Source organism: Populus trichocarpa, chromosome 3, assembly GCF_000002775.5.
Source record: "Populus trichocarpa isolate Nisqually-1 chromosome 3, P.trichocarpa_v4.1, whole genome shotgun sequence".
Classification (NCBI taxonomy): domain Eukaryota; kingdom Viridiplantae; phylum Streptophyta; class Magnoliopsida; order Malpighiales; family Salicaceae; genus Populus; species Populus trichocarpa.
Genome location: NC_037287.2, coordinates 10,785,608 through 10,809,006, shown reverse-complemented (window position 1 = coordinate 10,809,006; position 23,399 = coordinate 10,785,608). Strand labels below are relative to the sequence as shown.

The 23,399-nt window shown below is 33.8% G+C and overlaps 3 protein-coding genes across 3 annotated transcripts; 1 reads left to right on the top strand and 2 right to left on the bottom strand.

Annotated features, from left to right (window-relative positions):
• Window positions 1-398: 398 nt before the first annotated feature.
• LOC18096880 (probable enoyl-CoA hydratase 2, mitochondrial) lies at window positions 399-4,154 on the bottom strand. The gene is made up of 8 exons (XM_024597039.2): window positions 3,785-4,154; window positions 3,510-3,679; window positions 2,515-2,589; window positions 2,009-2,099; window positions 1,836-1,887; window positions 1,370-1,475; window positions 1,220-1,312; window positions 399-716 (listed from the first exon to the last, which is right to left on the bottom strand). Exons 1-8 carry the CDS (start codon window positions 4,101-4,103, stop codon window positions 540-542), a joined length of 1,083 nt encoding a protein of 360 aa, XP_024452807.1. The 5' UTR covers window positions 4,104-4,154; the 3' UTR covers window positions 399-539.
• Window positions 4,155-6,388: 2,234 nt separating this feature from the next.
• Window positions 6,389-10,547, bottom strand: LOC7471650 (uncharacterized). Its single transcript, XM_002303331.4, has 8 exons — window positions 9,944-10,547; window positions 9,838-9,868; window positions 9,520-9,755; window positions 9,053-9,089; window positions 8,603-8,883; window positions 8,440-8,476; window positions 7,995-8,266; window positions 6,389-7,860 (listed from the first exon to the last, which is right to left on the bottom strand). Exons 1-8 carry the CDS (start codon window positions 9,974-9,976, stop codon window positions 7,144-7,146), a joined length of 1,644 nt encoding a protein of 547 aa, XP_002303367.4. The 5' UTR covers window positions 9,977-10,547; the 3' UTR covers window positions 6,389-7,143.
• A 2,838-nt stretch (window positions 10,548-13,385) lies between these two features.
• Window positions 13,386-14,704, top strand: LOC7471649 (ethylene-responsive transcription factor 6). The gene has a single exon (XM_002304264.4). The coding sequence runs from the start codon at window positions 13,519-13,521 to the stop codon at window positions 14,584-14,586; it is 1,068 nt and encodes a 355-aa protein (XP_002304300.3). The 5' UTR covers window positions 13,386-13,518; the 3' UTR covers window positions 14,587-14,704.
• The last annotated feature ends 8,695 nt before the right edge of the window (window positions 14,705-23,399 follow it).

The window sequence follows — 23,399 nt, the reverse complement described above, 5'->3', positions numbered from 1 at the left end:
CACTCAAAAAGAATATAAAAAAATGGAAAAGAAACTCTACGACAACAGCAGAAATACTGTCAAATGTTTATTATTCATGAAAACATCTTTAAAAGAAGGGATGATGATATGGTCTTCTTTCTACAATCAGGACTAATCCATTGTTTGGCTCTTTTTCCATGTCAACAGCATCCACTTCGTAATCTAGGTTTTCTCCCGTGTCAAGTTCCTGCTCGGCACTTCTACCAACAGCATATGTTTCCATGCTATTACGATATACATCTATCATGCAAAGAAAAATAGCCAGGTCTGTGGCGAAGCACGGGCACAGGGCACAGAGACTAGTTATCTCACTAATTAAACTAGACAGCTTTTAAAATAACCAACAAAACATTCAACACCAAATTGATTATGACAGATAAGATAAATGCTTACTATTTTCTTTATTAACAATATACATATCCAATGTTGCCTGGCATTAACATTTCCTCATTGGCATAATTTATAGGAAGAATGACAATTAATCCCCAGAAACTTGTCCAGAAATTCTTTTGTTAATTTTATTCCCCTCTGTACCTTGGTTTCCTCTTTTCAGCAAATGCTGCCAAGCCTTCCAAACGATCTTTTGTGTTCAAGATCTGTTCATAGCACTCTTCTTCCAATTCCAAAGCTGATGGTAAATCTATCTCAAGTCCCTCATTGATAGCCTTTTTTGCCATCCTAATTGCTATTGGACCCTGTCAAGAGTACACACATGTCAAAGTGTATGTGCAACAAACAGAAAGTAACAAATCAGTGCTCTTTGTTCTACATCCAAATGACTTCAGTTTTTACAAGGTTTACACAATACCCTTGAAATGCTGTGCATATGGCCATCAAATCATTTCGGTATCCAAAGTTAACAGCAACTAGCCCCTTAAACCAATTCAATCCAGAGAATAAACGATCATCAATGCATTTCCGGAAGTGCCAAACATCTTTAAAATCATTTTTCCCAGTCCCACTAGAAAAGAGTTTTAAAGTTAAATGATGGGATTCTAGTCCCATGCTTTTGGTTAAGCATGACATTAAATACACAGGGCCTTAGACCTACCAGAATTTCCATTTAAAACTTGCGAGTTTTGAGTATTCTAAGTTATAGCAGAGATTTAGTCTTCTATTTTCAACAACAATGTTTCTGCAGAGTGCAGAGTTGCACTTCTATTTTGTGTGAGAAAAATCCTTGAGGTATGATTTGTACCTTCTGAATAATCTCCCGGGCGATTTCAAGTGCTTTTGAATGAGCTTCACTGGCAGGGACAGAGTAATTGGCAAGCCCTGAAACATAACAAGACTTCATTGCCAAATATGAATCAAAAACAGAAAAATTCAAAGCAGCTACCAAGTAAACATACCCATTGGCATACTCTCTACCACCAATCTTGCGGCCAGTAAATATCAGTTCCTTTGCCAGTGATTTTCCTACCAACCTAGGAAGTCTTTGAGTCCCACCTGCACTATTAAAGACCAAAGATTCCATGAGAGGATGATCCATCACTAAGCAGCCAATTTCCAATAAAACTTAAGAAGGCTTCAAGCACAACGAAGAATGTTAAATTTTTACATATTAGAAGTCCATTCCAGGTACAGTTCTTCATCAATAATAGGCAGGAAAAACTAAGTTGCAGAACAGAATTGCTCCGGCAATAAGTTGAGGAGATACTATGCATCCATGGTTGCATATATTTATAAAGAACAATGGATGTCCTTTTCTTTTCCGTGGAGCAAGCAAACTTGCAATCAAATAAAAAAAAAAAAAAAAGAACATGTAGTGCCAGGTAACTAACTACGAATGACAAACAAAATATAGTAAATACCCAGGAATTATGGCAAGTCCTGTTTCTGGCAAGCCCAATACTGCATCTTCTCCTGAATCATTGATAAAGGGCACAGAGATGTAAGAATCACGTATCGATTATCAAGATATAATTTTACATAAGAAAATATTGTTCAGTGTGGCAAATGTGTGAGAGACTAAATCTGCAACTACCACATATCCGAAGATCACATGACAAAGCCATTTCAAGTCCACCACCTAATGCTACTCCTTCAATAACAGCGATGGTAGGAACACGGAGGGCCTACATTTACAGAAACATGTTGCTTATTAAGTGGTCAAGGAGGAGATAGAAGTTGAGACAAATGCACTGACATAAAGACATCTTATAATAAACACATGGATCTAACATTCTTGGGCTATAGTATAGGTGGAAAGTTTTGAAAGAGTTGGCTACATGCAAAATTCAAATCTTTGAACAAAAGGTCACGGATAGCATTGTAAAGACGAGCTGTAAGAATTTCATGCATTCCTGGAGAACTAGAATTTGAACAACACATACACAATTCATCCATATGTGGACATGGAACCCACCCCTGTAACTGTTCCACTCAGACCAAGTCTCACAAACACATTCTCACATCAACTATCTACGATGTTCAAGTAAAAAAAAACATAAATAACTATTAGAAAAGATGTAGACAATTATAAGGAACCACCTCTATGAATGAGAACGTAGATCGCAATGAGTTCACAAAATTTTGAACTTCAGATGGAGTCATTGTCTTGCGCTCCTGCCAATCCAATCAAAGGCGGATCACTCAGGTATATGATTCGCTACCAAATATATGTGCAGACTTGCAGTTTCCTAGAGGAAATACTATTGCTACTGTCATCCTTACATGAAAGAAAGAAATAACTAGCAGAAAGGGGAAATAAGAACAACAAAAATCACTAAAAGACCACATGAAAAGCCTCAATGTGCTTCTGAACATAGAGAATATAAGCCACAGCCCATAAGTGAGTTTAGAGAACCTGAAAACTTAAATTCTATGAGTATGAAAGTGATGCAGGAGGATCTGAACAGGCAGATACAGAACTGTTGCAATTGGACCACGGGGAAAGCCTAGCACACACATTTATAGACTAGATGGACAAGTTTAAGCCAAGAAGAGGTTTAGTCGTGCCAAATGACTTAACTTTTGACGGAAATGACTTAACTTTTGATCCGCTATATCATTCTCAAATTTTACAGGAGAATTTACAAGTCATGTTATATTGAGGGTCGGCTTGTTGTAACTAGCCAAGGTTGTGAAAGACCTTCAAACTAGGACCATAAGATGCTGTTTTTTCTAGTTTTAGCATATCACTTCCATAGTTGTATTGAACCAATTGAGAGTGGGACGAGATTCAAAAGAAAGAAATTGTTGATTATTTGCCACCAGTTCAGTAAAATGTACAGAGAATCTAAACAACCCAACTAGATTTTAAGATTAGAACTTAGAAACTCAAAGATATGAAGTCTCCTCTACTTTCTAATTGTCTGTTGTAAGTTTTCAGCTAAAAGAGCAAGCTGCTTTCCATGAAGTCTCTTTCTTTTGGGATATAATGACATGAGACCTTTCGTGACATGGCAAAAGGTCTTTAACAAACAAAATCCCCAACTATTATTGAGGAAAGAGAAAAATCAAAGTCCAAAGAGTGAACGCATTACCTTTAAATCAGCACCAGCACAAAAAACCTTTGGAACCGAACTGCAAATCAAAACAACCTGAGCAGATTCATCACTTTCGATTGTTTCAAAAGCATTGCGTAACCCTCTTAACATTTCCTTCCCAATTGAATTTTTCGCTGCAGGCCTATCCAAATTAACCTCAACAATCCCTGTTTTAGTAACGAAACTCAAATGGGTTCATATTTAAACGATCTAAAACAAAAGGGAGTACAGAACCAAACACTAACGCAGAGAGTTTCAGGTGGGATTTTCACCAGAATCCGAATCTGACAACCTTCGAAGCCTGACTGATTCATAGGATAGGGATTCCAAGATGAGGGTTCTATGGGTTTGGTACTGATGACCGTTGCTGTAAATGTAAAGATTCGGTAAGTTATTCGATTTCGATTTTTTCACGCAGCGATGACCCAATGATCTTGTTAGAGCAGTGAAAGTACCCATTTGTCTGTTTCTTTGATTCTTGAGAGATTTAGACAGATTTCGGTGGGAGTTTAGACGGGAACAGAGAGACAGGTTCGGGTTTCTTTCTTTGATTTTAGCTGGGGATGGCCGTGGTAAGCTATTATCAATCATTCGTTAATCAATATCACTAATAATAAATTGTTGTTATTATCGGGTAAAACTATCAATTTACTCTTGGATATTATATTATTTATCAATCGTGCTCTTCCATACAAAAACCAATAATTTTTAACTTATTAGTATACCTTTTCATCAACTATTTTCATAAAAATTAATATTCTTTTATATATATATATGTGTGTGTGTGTGTGTGTGTGTGTGTGTGTGTGTGTGAGAGAGAGAGAGAGAGAGAGAGAGAGAGAGAGAGAGAGATATGAAATGATAAAAATATTTATTTATATTGATAAAAAAAATTCTTAAAATAAACCCCGAGAGGTATAGATCAACTGATCAGGGCTTAGGTTTAATCCATAGAGGTCACTAGTTCGAGTCTTATAAATCTTATGGTCACTGGAGGCTTACATGGTTGTTAACTTCAGGGCTCATGAGATTAGTCAAGGTGCGTGCAAGTTAGCCCGGACACCCATATTAATAAAAAAAATTCTTAAAATAAAATAAAATTAACATATAACAAATAAATTTTTTTAATAAACACGCTTATTCAAATAGAATCAATATATAACCAAGCTTATTCAAATTTTAATAAACATGCGAGCATTTATTTATTTATATATATATATATATTCTTTTGACTTAAAAAGGATATTTTTATACATTTATAATAAAATCACCAGCTTGTTATATATAAGATTGCCAATTTTAATCAAATTATTCATTAGAAAAGTATATTAGAGAATATAAACATACTAAAAATTACGATTACTTTTTTTCATATAAAAACATAAATGAGAAATAATGTAACATAGAAGAGCATGTATTGATAGATTTTCCCATCTTCTTCTTCTTTTTCTTACTGCTTTTATAGACAAAAACCTTAGTCTTCAATGGATCCCACACTTTAAAACTATAATTTAATTTGCAACCAAACAATTAATTTTAATGATTTAGATGAAACAGAACAGCTGCCGTACTAACAAACTACTTCTCTGTATGATGTGCATCATAAGAATTATAATCCATCTCGTAAAGCTAAACCTAATCTACAAAAAGATTCAAATGGCCCAATAACAAAAGCAAGAGTGAAACAACTGCAAAGAGCTTTAATGAGTCAAATTGGAATGATTGAAGCTGCTTCGGAGTTAAAAGCTAGTAATTTGTTCGGAATTGGTTTAAAGATTCTTATTTGTCTACAATTGAAACTTGAACATGTAAAAAACCCTTAATGATTCTTTTAATATTGGGCTACTTGAGTTTAGATTGATAATGCAAATAAGTGAAGAAATTGATGCTGTTTACGGTCAGAATAATAGATGAATTTGAACCCGATTTTGAAATCATCAATTGCATGTGAAGACAGACTAATGGTGGATTTCAAGTTCAGAACGTGATCTTTCTAGATTGTCCAACCATGATTGCATTGGACTTTTGTGCAAGAAGTTATAACCATTTTAAATTTAGTCTGTTTATGTTTCAATTAAGGTCAGAAAACGTGTGCTAGTTAAATTTGTCTAGTTATTTTGTCAAAGTCTAATTTTTGAGCTTGACTTCTATCATGTTACATTTTCCTAACTACGGAGGGATGTTCCAATTATAAATATAGTATCAGAATACGTAATAAATATTTTGGCAAAGATTTAAAACTTAATTTAAAGAATTAAGAGTTGTTCTTCCAAATTGATTTTGTGAAGAATCCTACCTGACTTATCACTCTTCAATCACAAAGAGTGTGGCGTCGAAATCCTAGATTGATCTTTGTGGCATCCAGATTGACTTATCAAAGTATCATTCTAGTTTATTCTCTATCTTATTTACTTTAAAATCACTATAATTTAACCTAAACACTAAATAAAAGACAACCAACCAGACCCATCTTTCATTTATTTTCATCATATTTATTATTATAAATTTTCGAATCATTCACGACATAACTAATCATTGTTTTTACTTTTTCTTTTCTTAATCTTAAAAGAAAGTAAGGATTGGGATTTAAACTAATTATGGAATATTTAATTTTAATCTGTACAGCAAAAATAAAAGAATCTGCATAATATACTCTGAAAATTTTATAAAAACAAATAGGTTTTTTGATTTGTATAGTTAAAAAGGAAAGATGATTAAATTGAAACATACCAATCCCAACCCCTTCGTAGTTGTTCATCAATTTTTATGTGATGAGAGATAAGATTCGGGTTTTTCTATATAACCCACTAGATTGGATTCGAGATGTTTGCCAGGCTCAACGAAGACAACTTTCTCGGATTGGTCGAGCAAAAACATTCCAGACAATAGACCAATTAAACAAATAAATTGAAACACAATTAGATACACGACCAAACCAAACTCAAATCTCTACCGCTTTATCAATGAAGAACATAACTAATTCTTTCACTTCTATGGACCATCCAAACTTCCAAACAATAGACCAATTAAACAAACAACACAAGTTAGAATGCAACGAAGAAGACAATCTCAAGCCCAAATTCGATCTGACTTTGCCGGTACCTTGTTAAGCAAGATCGAATTTGTGCTTGAGCTCGACTTCTACTCTGCAATGGACGAATCTTCGATCAATTCAGCGATCTGGGTTCTTTTGGTAGGAGGGAGAGCGGGCTTCTGATGGATATATATACCATATACACTACTATCGAATGTTTTTGGTAAACGGCGAGCTGCTCTTTTTGTGAAGGCTATTTTTAGGGTTTGGTATGTGGTTGTGGAAATTGGAGAATAATGATTGAATCACTCTTTACAGTTTACACGTGATTATACTCAATTGGCTTAAAGCTGAAAACTTGCCCCGCCGACTATGACTGTAGTCCGACCGTCATAGGCCTTATATAGGTGAGGGTCTGACACTTTGGGCTCAAAATGATACACTTAACGAGATTCGGTAGTTAAGAAAAAAGAGGTGTGAAAAAAAAAAAACAAATCGAAGTTGTTGACAAAGTTATAAACTCGGCCTGGCCAAAGGCCCAGGTCATCGTGTATCATCCAATTACAAGTCCTCTACAGAGTTTTCAACTTAAAGCTGTTATAGCCTATGAACCCATCGTTCAAGTCGAAGCTGCTTCATAGGAGGTCCCAAATTTGGCTTACTCTTCTGAGGACACTTCCATTTTCCAGTGACTCCAATCACATCAGGGTGTTCAAGATTAGATACTTCTGATAGCACCTTTCTTTTTACAGCGGCATCCTTTTCACCATCTCTTGAAGTCATCCCTCTACCTTTTGGACATTCCAACAAAATCTGTTGTTGCCTATGCATGTCCAAAGAATTTTCAGCATTTGGTTTCGCAATTCTACTCTTCCTTGTTGTAACAAAACCATTTCGTTGAGCTTCTTTTCCTTCATTTTCTTTGTTATTGCTCCTTCCATGGGTTGACTGACTCATTGAAAAAACTCCGGCACCTCGAACAAAGTTCACATTGCCCCGAGGTGATACGAGATCAATTTCTGTTTGAGCTTTAACCAAGTTTTCTGCGGAATCCTTCCTGCAGTTCAACCTTGTTGCAGATTTATCGCTTGATCTTACATTACTCGTGACTGACATAAAACCAACTTCTTGCACTAGATTTTGCATCTGTGGCTGTTTAAATGGAGGCACTTCTAACCTCAAGCTTGGTTTCTCAACATCTTTGGTTGGAACAATAGCATGGCTCAGAACTGATTCATCTTCCATGCTAAGCTCCCCTTCATGGTGCAGATTATCCAGAATAGATGAGCCCTCTTTCTCTACATCCCAAGAGTCCTGTGATGTGAAAAGAAAATGACTTGGAGAATCACTAAAAAAAACATCCCCTTCCCCTTAAGACCAGCTAAAACACCATCATGCTGAAAAGAAAGATATTAGCTATAAAACCTGTCAAACATGTCAAAGCTGACCTGAGAGGGAGAAACCTTATTCAATAATTTTTCCTGTTTATGTTCTCCTAAGGAGCTATTGAACTTCAAAAATCCATTTGAGTGTTCAATTTCATCTGAACTTCTGTTTTGTCCTAATTTCCATGAATTCGTTTCTTTATCTCTCTTGCTGTCTTGATTAGCAAAATCATCTCCCTCGCGTTCAGTTTTGTCATGAAGAAATCCAACGCTTTCACCCAGTGCAGGAGATTCATACACGTAGCTGGGGAACCAGTTCCTTATGTCAGGTGGCTCTGGCAGACAAGAGACACAAAACAATGTTATTACCCTATAATTAGCTAGTTTAGATTTTTCACTTCCTTATTTTATTCTGAAAGAATCAAAGTGAAAAGTAGATTCCCGTGGTTTTTTCAGCTTTCGTTGATTCAGTCAAGCCAAGGAAGCATGTTCTGAAAGTGCTACTAACCAGAAAGGAATGAGGATGATTGAGAAGAATCTGGAACCTGCAACATTCAAATAGTAACCAACTCCAAACACCATATGATGGCTGAGAATTTGCGCAACAAGTGAAAGAATATCAACAGTGATCAATGTAACATAAGTAAGAATGATGGATTGAGCAAATGCACCTTACTTAAAGGCTTGTTGTCACACACATCTCCAAATGAACTCTTACACTTAATGGACCCATTTGAGGATGGCTTCTCATTAGCACGTACTTCATTGTTGTTTCCAGAGTTGCTCAAATCCCCAGCATTTTCTTCTCTTCTATTCTTACTCTCTTCAATAGCAAATCCATCCTTCTCACCTTCACTTTCTTTAATAACAGATTCGATAAAATATTCCGCTGTATCCAGAACAGGAGATTCGTACTCATAGCTCGGAAACCAGTTTCTGATGTCAGGAGGCTCTGATAAAAGAGACAAAATAAGTTTAAAACGGTTTCGTGTCCTTAGTTTATTTACTTAAAGGACAGAATGGTGAGAATTGAAGGTATCTTTTCTTTCTTAGATCACAATGTCAGCCAAGAATTTGCTCAAATTCCATCAAACCAAGCACAAAAAGGAATCGGTACTAACCAGAAAGGAGAGACAATGAGCACAAAGAATCGGGCATCTATAACGAAAAAATAAGAAAGTGTGTTAGATATGAGAAACTTTTAGCATGTAATTATTTTATTTATTACTTGAACAAACTAGAAGATACAAATACATGATTATGCTAAATAAGGCACACCAAGAACCGAAGTCATTGCCGGTGACGAGATCACGATATTCAAATCTAAATCAATCAATTTTATCCTAACCAAAACAACGGTATGTTATTGACAGGAAGCCTATTATTGAAGTGTGCTAAATATAGTAAATACCACAGGTAAGAACCTCACCCATCCATGATTGTGTCAATGAAACACAACACTAAATCCAGACCCAAATTACAAGTTACAGCAATCATCCATTTGATAAAAGATATGGATTCGTAGTTAGTTCCAATTTTTAAGAGAAATTTATGTGCAAGAAAGTAAGAGGTCAGAAATTATACCTACCTTATTAAAAGACTGATCTTCATGCTGATTATCATCACTGCTGTTGTTACCGATTCTTGTGGCGTCGCAAGAAATTGTTTCCTTACCTTTATTTACCTCTTCAATGCAAAGACACCCATCTCTCGTACACTCAAAGTCAGTTTCCTTAAGAATAGGACCTCCAAAAACATCATAAGTATCCAAAACAAAAGATTCATACTGGTAACTAGGAAACCAGTTTCTTATATCAGGTGGCTCTGCAAGAAACCATATGAAGAAACTTGGTTATATACCCATTTCAGAATACATTGTTTTTTACTCAAGAAAATGAATAGGTACCAGAAGGAAGCGGCAAAGAAGAATCAGGAACCTGCACAAAGTAAGTGGGGAAGGTCATAAATAGAGAAGGGGAGGTTTGGGTTTGTGAGAAAGAAAAGATGCTTACCGCCTGAGAATCAGAATCAGAGGTGTTTTCCATTAGAGATTGATCTCAATATCAATCTAACTATCTATCGCATACAATACAAATACTACAAGGAGATTGACCGGGGGCTATAGTAAGTATATATTAAATAATGAAGAAAGTAAAGACTGATCAAAACTCCAAGCCCTAGCTAGGAGTAAAAAAGAAAGAACTCTAAAGACTTAATTTAGGGTATGAACAAGAAGAAAGATCAAGAACAAGAACTGTTTCTTTATCTTGGATTCATGGTTTTTATGGATGCTAGTGTGTGTTTGCCTTCATTTGGGGTGCGTCAAGTTCTTGGGGGAACTGTGGGGTTTTGTATTTTTCTCTGTAATTAGGATTTCTTTCACCTTTTGAAACCTAGCGGGACTCTTTTGGCGCCTGTTTTTTTTCTTGAATTCTGCTGGGCAAAAGCCTAAGCTCTTCCGACAAGCCCAAGCTCAACACAATAAGGTTTGGCAGGCCTGCCTTCAACTACTGGTCCAGATATTTAACCATCGAGAGTTATGGGTTCGCTCAAGGTTGAACCGAGATTCAAGCTAAACATGTAAGGACATATTATTATTTAATAAAATCTAATAATCCTTTTTTATGTTTTTATAAAATAAATAAAAAATAGAGTGAAAGTTTAATGACCTAATTCAAGAGATCATAAGGAAATTAAAAAAACATTTTTAAGCTTGAATCAAACCATGACATTATGAGCATGTTTGTTTTTATGGTAAAAAAGTTTTTTTAAAAAAAAATATTTTAAAAATTATTAGCTTCAAATTATTTTTGTAATATTTTTAAGTCATTTTAATGTTTTATAAACAAAATAAACTTTAAAAAACAATCATCACAATGCTAAACAAACTTTATAATAACCAAGTTATTTCATGTTTTATCTAGTTTATGGCTGGTTATTACTTCTTCTTTTTTTTTTTATCGATTTTCCTGGTTTTTGCTACTAAATTTAAAAAGATTTTGTAAAATTAATAAGATTTAAGAAGATAAATGAAGCTCATCCCTAAAATATGAGTTCTGTTTTTTATAAAAAAAAAAATGCCGGGGTGCTTTCTTTAAAAAAAGAAAAAAACAGATTGAAAACTGGGCTTCGACAAAAAAGCTCAACTCGCCTGGCTTGGCTTAAAGACAACTCGCTTGGGCAACCCAGGCAAGCGCCAGCTAACCCTGGGTCAAGCCCAAGGTTCCCGGGTTGAACCCAGCCTCTCTCTTTCAAGTTTTTTTTCCGTCTTTAATTTCAATTTCAAGACGGTGTTTTTATGACGAATGACACGGCGAATCATGCAAGCTCTTTTACCGCCAATGAGGCCTGCCCTCTTGTTTCACACGATAAGAATCTTCTTCAGTCGCTACGTACATGGTATATAGACGTCGTACTGATAGCGCCACCCTAGCTAGCCGCCCTGAGTTATGAGTAGGGTTGGCACCGCTGCACTTGTAAAGAAGAGGTAAGTAACATTTAAGCTTTTGGGAGAGAGGTACGAGACTCATCTCGATGACACACTGAATAATCTTTTCACCTGCTTATCCTTAAAAAAACAAAAACTCAAAAAAACTGAATGAGGCATCAGAGTAAAAAAAATGAGGCATCAGAGAGTTTTTTATATGTGACACCAACTCAACTCATCATACCGGTGTCGTTTAATCCATCATCAGCTGTGAAAAAACCCGAAGATCTATCAAAGCTAATTTTACCTGACTTCATCTTAACCCTACAATCTATCCCGAGCATTAATACCACATGCCACAGATATAATGACACAGGGCATGACGATATTTTTAGGGTTTGGAGTATATATAAAGTGTGAGAAGAGATGCACAACAAATCTTCTGAGAGGGACGCGACCATTCAAGCGATATGGACAGAGGCATGGAGAAGACTTAGCCAAGGTGCGGCCAGGCGGTGGAGACGACTTGGCTATGAAGAGAGGTTGTGTGCGTATTCAGGATTTCCCATGTAGGATAAGGGACCTAAGTAAGGTGCGGCTTGATGAATTTTGTAAAGGAGTCCGAATTTCATGCCTTGAATTAGTGTAAATTAATATGTTTAATATGTTTAATCAAAATATCCATGATTTAAATGTGTAAATTAAAAGATTTCATCCAAGATGTGCGCGTCAAATCCACCTATACGGCTATACTTCAAATAATGTGTACATGAACAAGCATGGAAGAAATGTTCTTAGCAACAAAATATATGATTTTTGTTTTTAGCATGTGAATAGATTTAGAGAAAATAATCTGCGTCGGTATTTTCTTGGGAAGGGCATTGTTAATTGATTATACGTGTAAAACGTTAAAATCGGCGTTGAAATCTTGGAAGACCAATTCAAAAATTGCCTCGTAAAGTTTTCTTTTTTATTATTATTTTTCAAAGATGTTCATACCAAACATCCAAGAATCTTTCAAAAAGCTCGAACACGAAGACTTCATTAATTTTATATTGTTCCCTTACATAAGGATTAGCCTATTAGGTTCGCACGTTCTAAGCAAGTTCAGAGGTTTTTTTGTTTGTTTACTATAAATAGAATCTGTCAACATAAGTCCAAACCCTTAAGGAGGCGGCTGTAAGAAATTAAAGATTTATGCGTTCTTATTGTATTATCGTTCATTCCTAAAATGTTTTTTTTTTATTTTAAAATATACTAAAATAATTTTTTTAAAAAAAATATGTATTTTTAATATTAATATATTAAAACAATCTAAAATTATAAAAAAAATTAATTTTAACTAAAAAATCCAAAAACATTTTTTTATCCCAAAAGCATACACATAATTGATCATCCCAAGCTTGATCAATAATTCACAATTATTAATTCTAAAATGTGATTCAACTAGTTAGTTCTTCGATTTACTTTCTAATGATCACGAGTTCAAGTTCTCTTAGAATCATTAAAGGTTTACATAATTATTAACTTCAAAACTCGTGGGATTAACAGAGATATACACAAACTGACCCGAACATCCATATTAATAATAATAAAAAAAATCACCATTACTTGATCCAATTCTTTTGCACAGTGCATAAATGTGTTCAGAGCTGTTTCAATTTCTTATATAATCCCAATCTTGTCTCCACTCTGAAACACTTTTTCCACCCATTCGTGCGCTCTGCTCTTGGAAGCAACCAGGAAGCGCAAACCAGATGGATAAGAAATGCCTTGCCTTGTAAGATTTAAAATAACAATAATAAGTTGTCCTTAACAGCCTGTATTTTTAAGCCCTAGCCATCAGACTGTCCCTTTGACTACGATCTTCAACTCAATCCAACGGTTCAGAATGGATGAAGACTGCGAAACGGGGAAGAGGACCTTCTGTGGTCAAAGAAGCTCCGTGGAAAAGTCGCCATTTTTCATTATTCGTGTCATGCCCTCTGTGTTTGTGTATATATATACACCCTTCCCACTACTCCTTCCACTCCCATCCTCAGCTCCCTGAATATTTCAAAACACAACTAGCTTTCAAAAATAGAAGGGAAAATCTCTTAACCTCTTCTTTTGTTCTTTGAAATTAATTTTGAAGCTCAGCTCGATCTAGTATTGCAAAAGATGGAAACGGATCAAACTCAGCAAGTATCTTCAGCCTTAGAGTCCATCAAGCAACATTTGCTTGGCGATCTTCTTTCACCTGTTGCTACCTCCTCCGCTTCTTTTTATCAATTTTCTACAAATTCTGCAACCTCTACTTCCCTACAGTGTGAGACTACTAGCTGCTCAAGTTCTGACTTTTCCACGGCACTCCCTGATTTTTTCGGTTCTCTTCTCGAGTTCACTTCCGTTTTGAGTCCCTCGCAAGAGAACAACACCAATATCTTCGAATTTGAACCTAAACCTGAAATCATTGATCTCTTTACGCCAACGCCACTCAACTCAACCTCCCACATCAATTTCCAATCAAGCAGCAGCAGCACCGGCAGCAGCGGCGGCAGTAACTTCTTCGAGTTTGAATCCAAACCTCAAATTCATCAGAATTTCGAGTTTGAGTCGAAACCACAAATCGTTTCTCAGCGAAGCAACAGTTTCTTCTATGAAGAACCAAAGCCTCAGGTTCAAACAGCTCGGAAACGCTCTTTGAAAATATCGCTGCCTAGCAAAAAACCCGAATGGATCCAGTTTTCTTCTAACCCAAACCCGCAAACCGTGGAGGATAATTCTGGTGTTGCTGCTCAAGAGATAAGGCATTACAGAGGAGTCCGACGCAGGCCATGGGGCAAGTACGCAGCGGAGATCCGGGACCCGAACCGGAGAGGTTCACGAGTGTGGCTAGGAACCTTCGATACAGACCTTGAAGCCGCTAAAGCCTATGATCGAGCTGCCTTCAAGCTGCGTGGGTCGAAAGCGATTCTCAATTTCCCATTAGAAGCCGGGAGGTGTGAGGGGGAAAGTGAAAGGAAAAGAAGTAGAGAGGGTGGCGTGGAAGAGAGAGAGGATGTGAAGAGGGTAATGACGGTGGTGAAGAGGGAGGAACCTGAAACTGAGGGGGATATCCCGTTGACGCCGTCAAGTTGGACGGCTTTTTGGGATGGTGGTGATACGAAGGATGTCTTCAATGTGCCCCCGCTGTCTCCGTTATCTCCTCACCCGCCATTGGGATTCCCACAGCTAACGGTTATTTGATTAGAATTGAAGAGCTGTTTCTCTTCATATTATTCGAGATTCTTTTTTCCAGAATGTGTGTATATTAGAAAAGAATATTAATTTTTTCCACAATAATAATTACTATATTTTCCCGTAATCGTTATTCCAGCCCTCGAATATCTTATAGTTCGTACGAGGAACTATATGATAATATTATTAGTAGAGATGTCACATGCATTTTTACCATGTTATATGCCTTGCGTTATTATTGGTTTTCTATAAAAAAATATTATTTCCAAATATATCTAATTAGTTTAACAATTAACCTCAGATATGCTTCCCAAACAAGACCGCAATCCAAGGTCATTAAGAAAGATTGTTTAATCTTACGTATATATCTATGGATCTTAATTAAGATATCGTGCGGGATCCGTGGCAGATGATTGGCAATTCCATCATCAACTAAAGTAAAACCTAAATAATTTTTTTTTGTCTAGCTTCTAGAAATTGAACCTGGAAGCAATTAACAATGCCGGTGAAAGCAAGTCTTACGGGGCCTGTAAGCATGATTTTTGCGTTAAATATTCGATTTCTACCTGATTAGTCAAAATTAATCTCCCTGTACAGAATGAACGGGTCTTCCCAGTGGCTTGTCCATGCCTCTATATATAATTTTATTTTGTCGGGTACTGGTTTTATATGATACGACTTAATGTCGAAGACAAATGCACATGAATTTAATATTTAATGTTGCTGGGCAGATGCATATCCAGGGTGTGTCCTAACCTTCGTTGGCCTTTTGACCTCTTCATTGAATTTTGAAGAATTCAAATGCTGAAAAGCTCCACAAATTTATGACTTTTTCGGGCCGACCAATCTCATGCTTATTGGGTATATATTCGGCTATTGCAAGAATCGTAAGCTTATTGCAGTTCCTTGACATATCCGCTTGGGCAAGACCATGTGAATCTACAGGACTTGTGCAGGGATTGAGAGATACAAGAGAATTATTGGCGCGACTTGCTTAATGGTCAGAGAAAGCGATTTAGCAAAATGGCTTCCCTAGGAAGCACGTACGCTTCCATCTCATGACAAGGAGTCGCGTTCGTATAATCACCACTCCTCCCCTAAAGCCCCAGGCTTCAGTGCTGTCGAGCTCAAATATGGGCATGCATCGATCATGGAATAAAGTTGTTGACTCCCGGTATTGAAAGGATAAAAGTACAATGCTAGCATTAATTGGATATATATTTATTATATCCATCATGCATCTTGAGACGAAATGTTTTCAATAAAACACAATTTAAAAAAAATAAACAAAAATTAAAAAAATAACTTTGGAGCAGGCTTTGTCTAGTCAACTAGATTATGGATTGATTTATTAAATTATTTAAATTTAATTGAGTTAATTTTTTAAATAATTCAAAATAAACCCGATGTGAGTTATGATAAATTACTTGTTGAATTCATTATTTCATTGTTTGATAACTTATTTAGTATGTCAATTTTATTTTCTTTTTCCATCTGCGTCAAAGACTTTCAATTTCTTTCTCAAGTATTTTGATATATTTTATTTATTATATGTTAGCGTGTTTGCTAAATTACCTTTGAAATAATCATATCTTCACTAAATGTATAAGGGTTTTTCAATTTAAGAAAAAAAAACTTTCAATTTATTTTTAATTGAGAGTTTGCATTTCTATATATTTTTCCCAATGGAGATTTTGAATCTTTTATTTTAGTAATTTGAGTTTTTGAAATTTAAAGTTTTTCAATATAATACTTTAGTTAGTTGGAGTTAATATTCAATCGTTGATGTTCCCTTAAGTGTCCAGTTGTCTTCCTGTATGCATGTCATAATTCCTTAGGAAAAAAAATAAAAATATACGGTTTTTTATTCATATAAAATTAATAAATTCACCTTTAGTTGAACTTGCTAAAAAATTTACAAAATCGAATATATATAATTTAAAAATATACGGTTTTTTTATTTGAATAAGTTTCATATTTGCTATTAGTTAATTTGGTGTTTTAATTTTCTTTTTTTTTTTCTTGATTGAATATGGCCTCCGAAACTATGTTACATGAACATTTAATAAAATATCACTAATATTTAATTAATGAATTCATAAAGAAACACTCAATTGAACAATCTTTAGAAAAACACTAATATCACTAATTAATTAGAAAAACAAGGGAATGGCGCCAATATATAAGACTTGTAGTAACGTAAATCAGCTTTGTCAGTGCTTGAAAGTTGAAACATTCTGAGTTTCCAAGTAGGAGAAAGCGAGCTGGAAAAGAAATAAGTGAAAGGGATGAGAAAGAAGATGATGTGTGTATCTCTGGGTATCTATCTAAAATCAACTGTGGAGAACTGAGAATATCAGCCATCCAAACTACCGGCCATATATTCTCCGAAGAAAACAAAGCCTTGTACTGACTGACGACGACAGGTACGGTCGTGATCATGGTGGATGGCCATAATGGGCACCCACTCTCCGACCAAGACAGGTGTGCTTCTCACTTTTACGCAGCGATATTTCAACATCTTCTAATAACACGAAATATTTCTCTCTCTATTTCTTGTAAACTTGTAGTTATTCTTGCAAGAGATGGTCGTGAACCGTACACCAAAACAAACCGTAGATCACCCAGAAAGAGGAGGGAAAAAAAAAAAAAAACCGGGGTGGCGTTTTCAATCTAGTCAGTGGACATTGGTTGAAAATTGTTCAGTACCAAACCTTTCGAAAATTCAACACCGGCACTCAGTCAAAGTCATAAGTATCCAGCAACTAGTAACTCTTGCATCATCTATTGCTTTGCGAATTGAGTTTGCTATCATTAACTAGACATTCAACGTTGAGACTTTCGTACTAGCTAGCTTTGTAAAATCAAACTAGACCGAGCGATCGATCGGATAGGGTTAAGAAGGTAGATCAAGTTGAATTGTTTGGGTTCCAATTATTTAGTTTTCAATTATATATGAATTTCGAGTCAACATATATGTTTTTTAATGGAAATTCCATAATAATTATGTAATTAATTCCCATCAATTAACTTAGTTTATTTGTGGCTGATTTGCAATCGAACATTATTTTATAATTTTAAAATAATTATGACCAATTTGGGATAAGGAATTTGAACTTTTTTAACACCTCCATGTGGATCAGTTTGGTAAATATTAGATAGAGGGGTATAAATACATTGTAAATAAGAAAAAAAATCAATAAATTTGGTATAAATTTGAAAAAATTAAATAGAAGGGAAGCTCAAAGTTCTAAAATTGTTTGAAGAGCTAAATTAATAAAATAATATTTTGAATAGTATAAATATAGTTTTTTTTTCTATGTATACTCCAATAAAAAAATTCATTTGAAAAGCCAATTGTAATGGAGTGGAAGAAATAAATGCTTTATTTTTTTTCAAGCAGTTTGATGTTATTTTCTTTTCACTAGGCTGTATTTAAATGATTTATTTTTTTTGTCAGCACTTCTTTGTTGGTTTTAGTGTTTTTCAAAGGTATATAGAAATAGTATTTTTTTAAAAAAAAAATATATTTTGATATTTTATTTAACATTTAAAAAAAAACATGTAAAATAAGGGTTGAAGAATTAAAATAATATTATCTTTTTACTTTTCATTCAATACACCCCCTCGGAGTTGGTCTTATAATTCACATACTTTTCAATTTGGATGGATTGACTTTTATCTATCCATTTTTTTATATAATTTTTTAATTTACTTTTATTTATTTTTATTAGTCATACAACTAGAGGGATGATAACAAACTATTCATCTTTTCTCATTTCTTTTCTTCTTCTTTTCTCGAATCATCTTGAAAAGCTAAACTAATAAAATAATATTTTAAATAATATAAATATATCTTTTTTTTCTATGTATACTCCAATGAAAAAAAATCATTTAAAAAGCCAATTATAATAGAATGAAAGAAATAAATGTTTTATTTTTTCTTTGAGGAGTTTGATATCTTTTTTTCCACGTGGCTACATTTAAATGATTTATTTTTTTTATTAGTCTTACTTTGTTGGTTTTAGTATTTTTAAAAGATATATAAAAAAGGTATTTAAAAAAAAAATACATTTTGACATTTTGTTCAACATGTTTTTTAAAGCATGTAAAATAAGGGTTGAAGAATTAAAAGAATAATATTTTTTTACTTTTCATTTATTACACCCCGTCGGAGTTGGTCTTACCTTTCAATTTGGATGGATTGACTTTTGTCAAATCATCTCTTCAATTTGGATGGATTGACTTTTGTCTATCCAATTTTTTATATATAATTTTTGAATTGACTTTTCTCAAGTCTTCTTTCTTCTAATCCATCCTTCCAGAGAATCAGACCCTTAATCTTCCAATTCTTATTTATGACTTTTTAATAAATAAGAAATCTCTTCTTAATTAGATGTTCAATAAATCATTGCAATCCAATCCTGTAAGTTGACAAAAAAAATAAAATTGAATCTATCTATTTCAAGGATGACTTTGTTTTATTCGCACGTGGTCAAAGTCACACTACTTGCACAAGTAGCAAGTACCTGCACCAGCTGATATGCATGGCGATGGGGACATTGAATGGGTTTAAACCATACGTTTTGGATTTACTTTTCCAATTTCCATGGAACCCAGTTTGAGGCCGACAAAGATTGTACTTTGAAATGAGTTTGTGGTCAAACTCACGTGAGCCAGTGGTCTCCGGTGAGTTAATTGATCATGTGGTTACCGTTCAGCGATGACCAAGTTTTTGATAATTGCTTGAGAATTTAAAGTCTGTACTGTAGGAACATCTAATCAGTGGACGTATAAGACCGTGTCTCGTTACCATTCGTTTTATAAATAAGCTCCTAACATTTGAACTGGTGAGCAGCTTCAATTAGCTGGTTTTAGATTTGTGGCCGCTAATTTGCCGCCGGCTGGACTAAAATTATTTTTCACGTTGAAAAAGATATATACTGGTAATGACGTTAGCGTTTTCAGAAGAGAGAAAATTGAAATTTAGTTTGTTAAAACAACTGTATCTAATAATGATTAAAAAAATAATGATAGTAAATAAATTAAATAAAACAAAAAAATTAATAATAATTAATTATAAAAAATGAATTGATGTGAGTCCTGTGATCACGTAATCATACAATCAAGATTGATATATAATCTCGGAAAGTTGAAATAGATCGGATAAAAATGTGACATAATAAAAATTTGCTCTAAGACACCAGCATTATTGGAATAAAGTCGACTGACATTACAAAACCAGTTAATCTTTAACGAGTCAGATTCAATTCGCTCAAGAATCAAAGAATACAAGAATCTCTCTCGTACGTGAAACTGAAAAGTTTAGAAGTATTATTCATTAAATATTGCTGAAACTTAGGGTTACAATAGTATAAGTACTTCTGAAAAATTAACTTTAATAAATCTATTTTTATGTGATGAATTGACCCACTTACAAAACTGATCTAAAACCTATACTAGTAAGCCCAAACCATAATCCAAAGAAGCCTTTGATTATAACTAAAAATAAAGTACAAATTAAGCCCGAACAAACCTTGGGTTATAGCTGAAATAATAAAAATAAACTAATAAGTTAATTCCCTAAGTTGCTATGAGAAGAGAAGAAGAAAATCAACCAATAGAAGTCAGACTTATTTATAACCTATAATGATGTCCAATGATCCTAGAAACCAACAGGTCATTAAATATTAACAACCATTCTTTCTTTGTTTAGTTAATATGAATAAAGAATCCTTGTAAGAAAAGGATTTAGAAAAATTTAATGAATTATTGTTGCGCTTAAAAGTTATGTTGCAGTCCATTAAAGATCCTTGTAGAACTAGAAAGTTTTCAAAACAAGATGTAACATGCTTTTAGAAAAGGGATCATCGTCAAATAAGAAGTTCACAATTAAAAAGGAAGTAAATAAAAAAATTTATAAAACTTATTCTGACCTACATCACAAGTTATTCCCGAACTCCGATTTACCTGATTTTTAACTTTAATATGAAAAAATACCTCTGGAATCTTATGGTAAAGTTTCAACTCAATCTAATGATTTGATTTGAAGTTATACTTAGTAGCGTAAAACTAGACGGTAGAAAATTTTACGTCGAAATCTGAATCCGACCTTACTTGGATCATATCATGAATGCTTGCCAATATTATAGAAACATATCCTTCTAATGTTCTTAAAAGGTCTCCATGATCTTTATCATAACCCATTTTTTACTAAGCATAATAAATAAATATTAATTATTTGCTAACTTAATGAATAAGGTAAATGTTTAATTAAGAGGTTTGGTTTATTGATGTTACTAAGATGCTTAATTATTACAACCTCGTATGGTTAAATGTTACATCAACCCTAATAGTTGATGTACATGTTTAGTCGATGGTGGTTAGACTGAAAATCTGAAATTCAAATTTCACTAATAATTATTTTATTTAACTACCATTAACTGTTAATAACTAGTCTTTCAATGAGTGCATCGCCCATTAGCTTTTCCCTTTAATTAATTTTAAATGACATTAATTAAATTTATTTTATTTTTTTAACTTTTTTTTTGTTGATGAGAGAATGGGAATATTTTAATTTCACATGCAGACGATTGATACTTCAGGCAGGAAAAAAAAACCCAACTACTACCTAGAACTGGGCTCAGGCTGAATCGAGAGTATTGGGCAAGTCTAGGTGATGGTTTCTAATTTATATTGGCAAAACCCAACATCTGAGACCGTATCGACTTCCAGGCTCTGCTATAAATCCAGTTCAAATGGGCTGACAAAACTGTATAATTGGCCTGTGAATCACTTTTCTCTCTCTGTTTTTTTTTTTTTTTTAAAAGTTGATTTTGTCTAATTTCTCTTATTTGTAGACAATTTACCGGACGCCAGAACATCTAAAGTTATATATAAATCCATTTCAAGTACCCGAGGGGGGGGGGGGGGGGTGAAGTACAGTTGTTTCTTGGTATTTTGTATTGAATAAAGTGATGTGGTTTATTGAAAAATATTTTTTTTAAAAAAAGTGATTTTCATGAAAATCTGAAAGGTAAAATAATTTTTTATATTTAATAGTGTCATGAAATATAAGTTAAAAAATACTTCCAGTATTTGACTATGTTACAAAAAATAACTTATTTATGTTTATTATTTTTTTCGAGTTTATTAAAAGAATATGAATTAATTTTGACAGATAAGGAAGTTGAAGGAGGATAAAATTGAAAAAAAAATTTATAAATTATTTTAAATAAAATATATAGCAATAAAAAATATGGATAAAATGTGATACATAAAAAATATCAATTAAGAAAGGGATAAGAGAAAAAAAAATAACAATTAAAAGAATGAGAATCAAAGTTGATATAAAAATCAAATTTTAAGGGATGAAATTGAAAAAAAATTCAAAACAAAATATATAGCAATAAAAAAAATTGAGAATCAAATTTGATATAATCAACAAATAAAAAGATAATTTTGAGTTTTTCATAACTTCTAAAAAGTGTTTTTTATCTAAAATAAAAATAATACTTTTCTAAAAACCGAGCTAAATTTGTTTCCATTGAATTTTCTATCACAAAATTAAAATTAACGATAAATTAACACTGGAGCAAATTTTTTTAATGAAATAGCATGCTTTTACATGTCACTGTTAAGAATCATAATATTTACAATAAAATTTTAATTAATATCATGGTTTATAATCATTATACCCCCCGCCCACACACACACACGAGCCCCGCTATGATGATCATTAAAATTTAAGTTGATGTCGAGAGGTCATTTTAAAGAGCCGCTATGATCCCATAATTTTTTTTTAATCTTTCCAATAACTTTTTCTATTTCACAAAAGTTATACAGTGTTTGAATATTATTTCTATCAACGAGCTGAGCTGTCCAATCATGAATAATTAATTATGAAAACATGAAAATAAAAAATAACCATTCCGAGCATCCGAGAGGAGAAGAGGATTCACGGCATGTCAAGCCAGACATTCAAGCACAGAGATAGAGATGGCTCTACTGCAATAGAAGATGAAGGAGAATCCGTAGGCAATTGGTCATTCCTAGAAGATGATAAAGATGCAGGCTGCTTTTTATAAGAGCAAGGTGCAAGTGATGGCTACTCTCTAAAGCTTTAAAGATGGAGACGGGCTGGAAACTCCTCAATTCAAAAGGTTTTTGGACTCAATTCTAAAAAAAACAAATATCTAAAAAACAAAAGCCTCTGTGGCTGGCCTCTCTTTCTCAGAATTCTTCGAACCTTTATTCTTAAATAATTGTCATAGCTCATATATGTACACACATATAGCTAAACCTACCCACCAGTCAACAAAATATAAATGATGCGGTTATTATGAATCATGATATCAATTTAAATTTTATCATGATTTTTAATTGATATTAATTTAAATGTTATATTATGAAATAAAACATCGTGATGAGATTAAAGTATGTTATTTCATATAATTTTTTAAAAATATTATTTCGCTGAAATGTTAAGTTTATTGTGATAATTTTTTTGTAAAAACCTTTTTTATTTTTCGTTGAGCACTGAGCAATGCCCAAATGCATACACAAGTCGGAAGGAATCCCAAAAAGGCTAGTTCAGTACAAGTAGTATGAATATCTTCACATCAATTTTCTCATAATTAATAATTTGTTTTAATGTATTAAAGTAGCTATCGTTCTCGTACAAGACAGGGCCAGGGTATGATTGTGTCTCTGTACAAACAAGTGCGGAAGCATATACAAATGGAGGCGGCATTGATTTTGTTGTCTGAGAGCATTCACAAGGTTGGAAAAGTTGTACTTGGAATTACACGTAGGTGCACAAT

Coding starts and splice junctions, on each gene's coding strand:
- LOC18096880 (XM_024597039.2), bottom strand. CDS start 4,103: ATGATTGATAATAGCTTACCACGGCCATCCCCAGCTAAAATCAAAGAA. Junction 2,590..3,509: donor GTGCTGGTGCTGATTTAAAG/GTAATGCGTTCA, acceptor TTGGATTGGCAG/GAGCGCAAGACAATGACTCC. Junction 717..1,219: donor CCCGGGAGATTATTCAGAAG/GTACAAATCATA, acceptor TACTCTTGACAG/GGTCCAATAGCAATTAGGAT.
- LOC7471650 (XM_002303331.4), bottom strand. CDS start 9,976: ATGGAAAACACCTCTGATTCTGATTCTCAGGCG. Junction 9,090..9,519: donor AAGATCAGTCTTTTAATAAG/GTAGGTATAATT, acceptor TTTTCGTTATAG/ATGCCCGATTCTTTGTGCTC. Junction 8,267..8,439: donor ATCATCCTCATTCCTTTCTG/GTTAGTAGCACT, acceptor CTTGTCTGCCAG/AGCCACCTGACATAAGGAAC.
- LOC7471649 (XM_002304264.4), top strand. CDS start 13,519: ATGGAAACGGATCAAACTCAGCAAGTATCTTCAGCCTTAGAGTCCATC.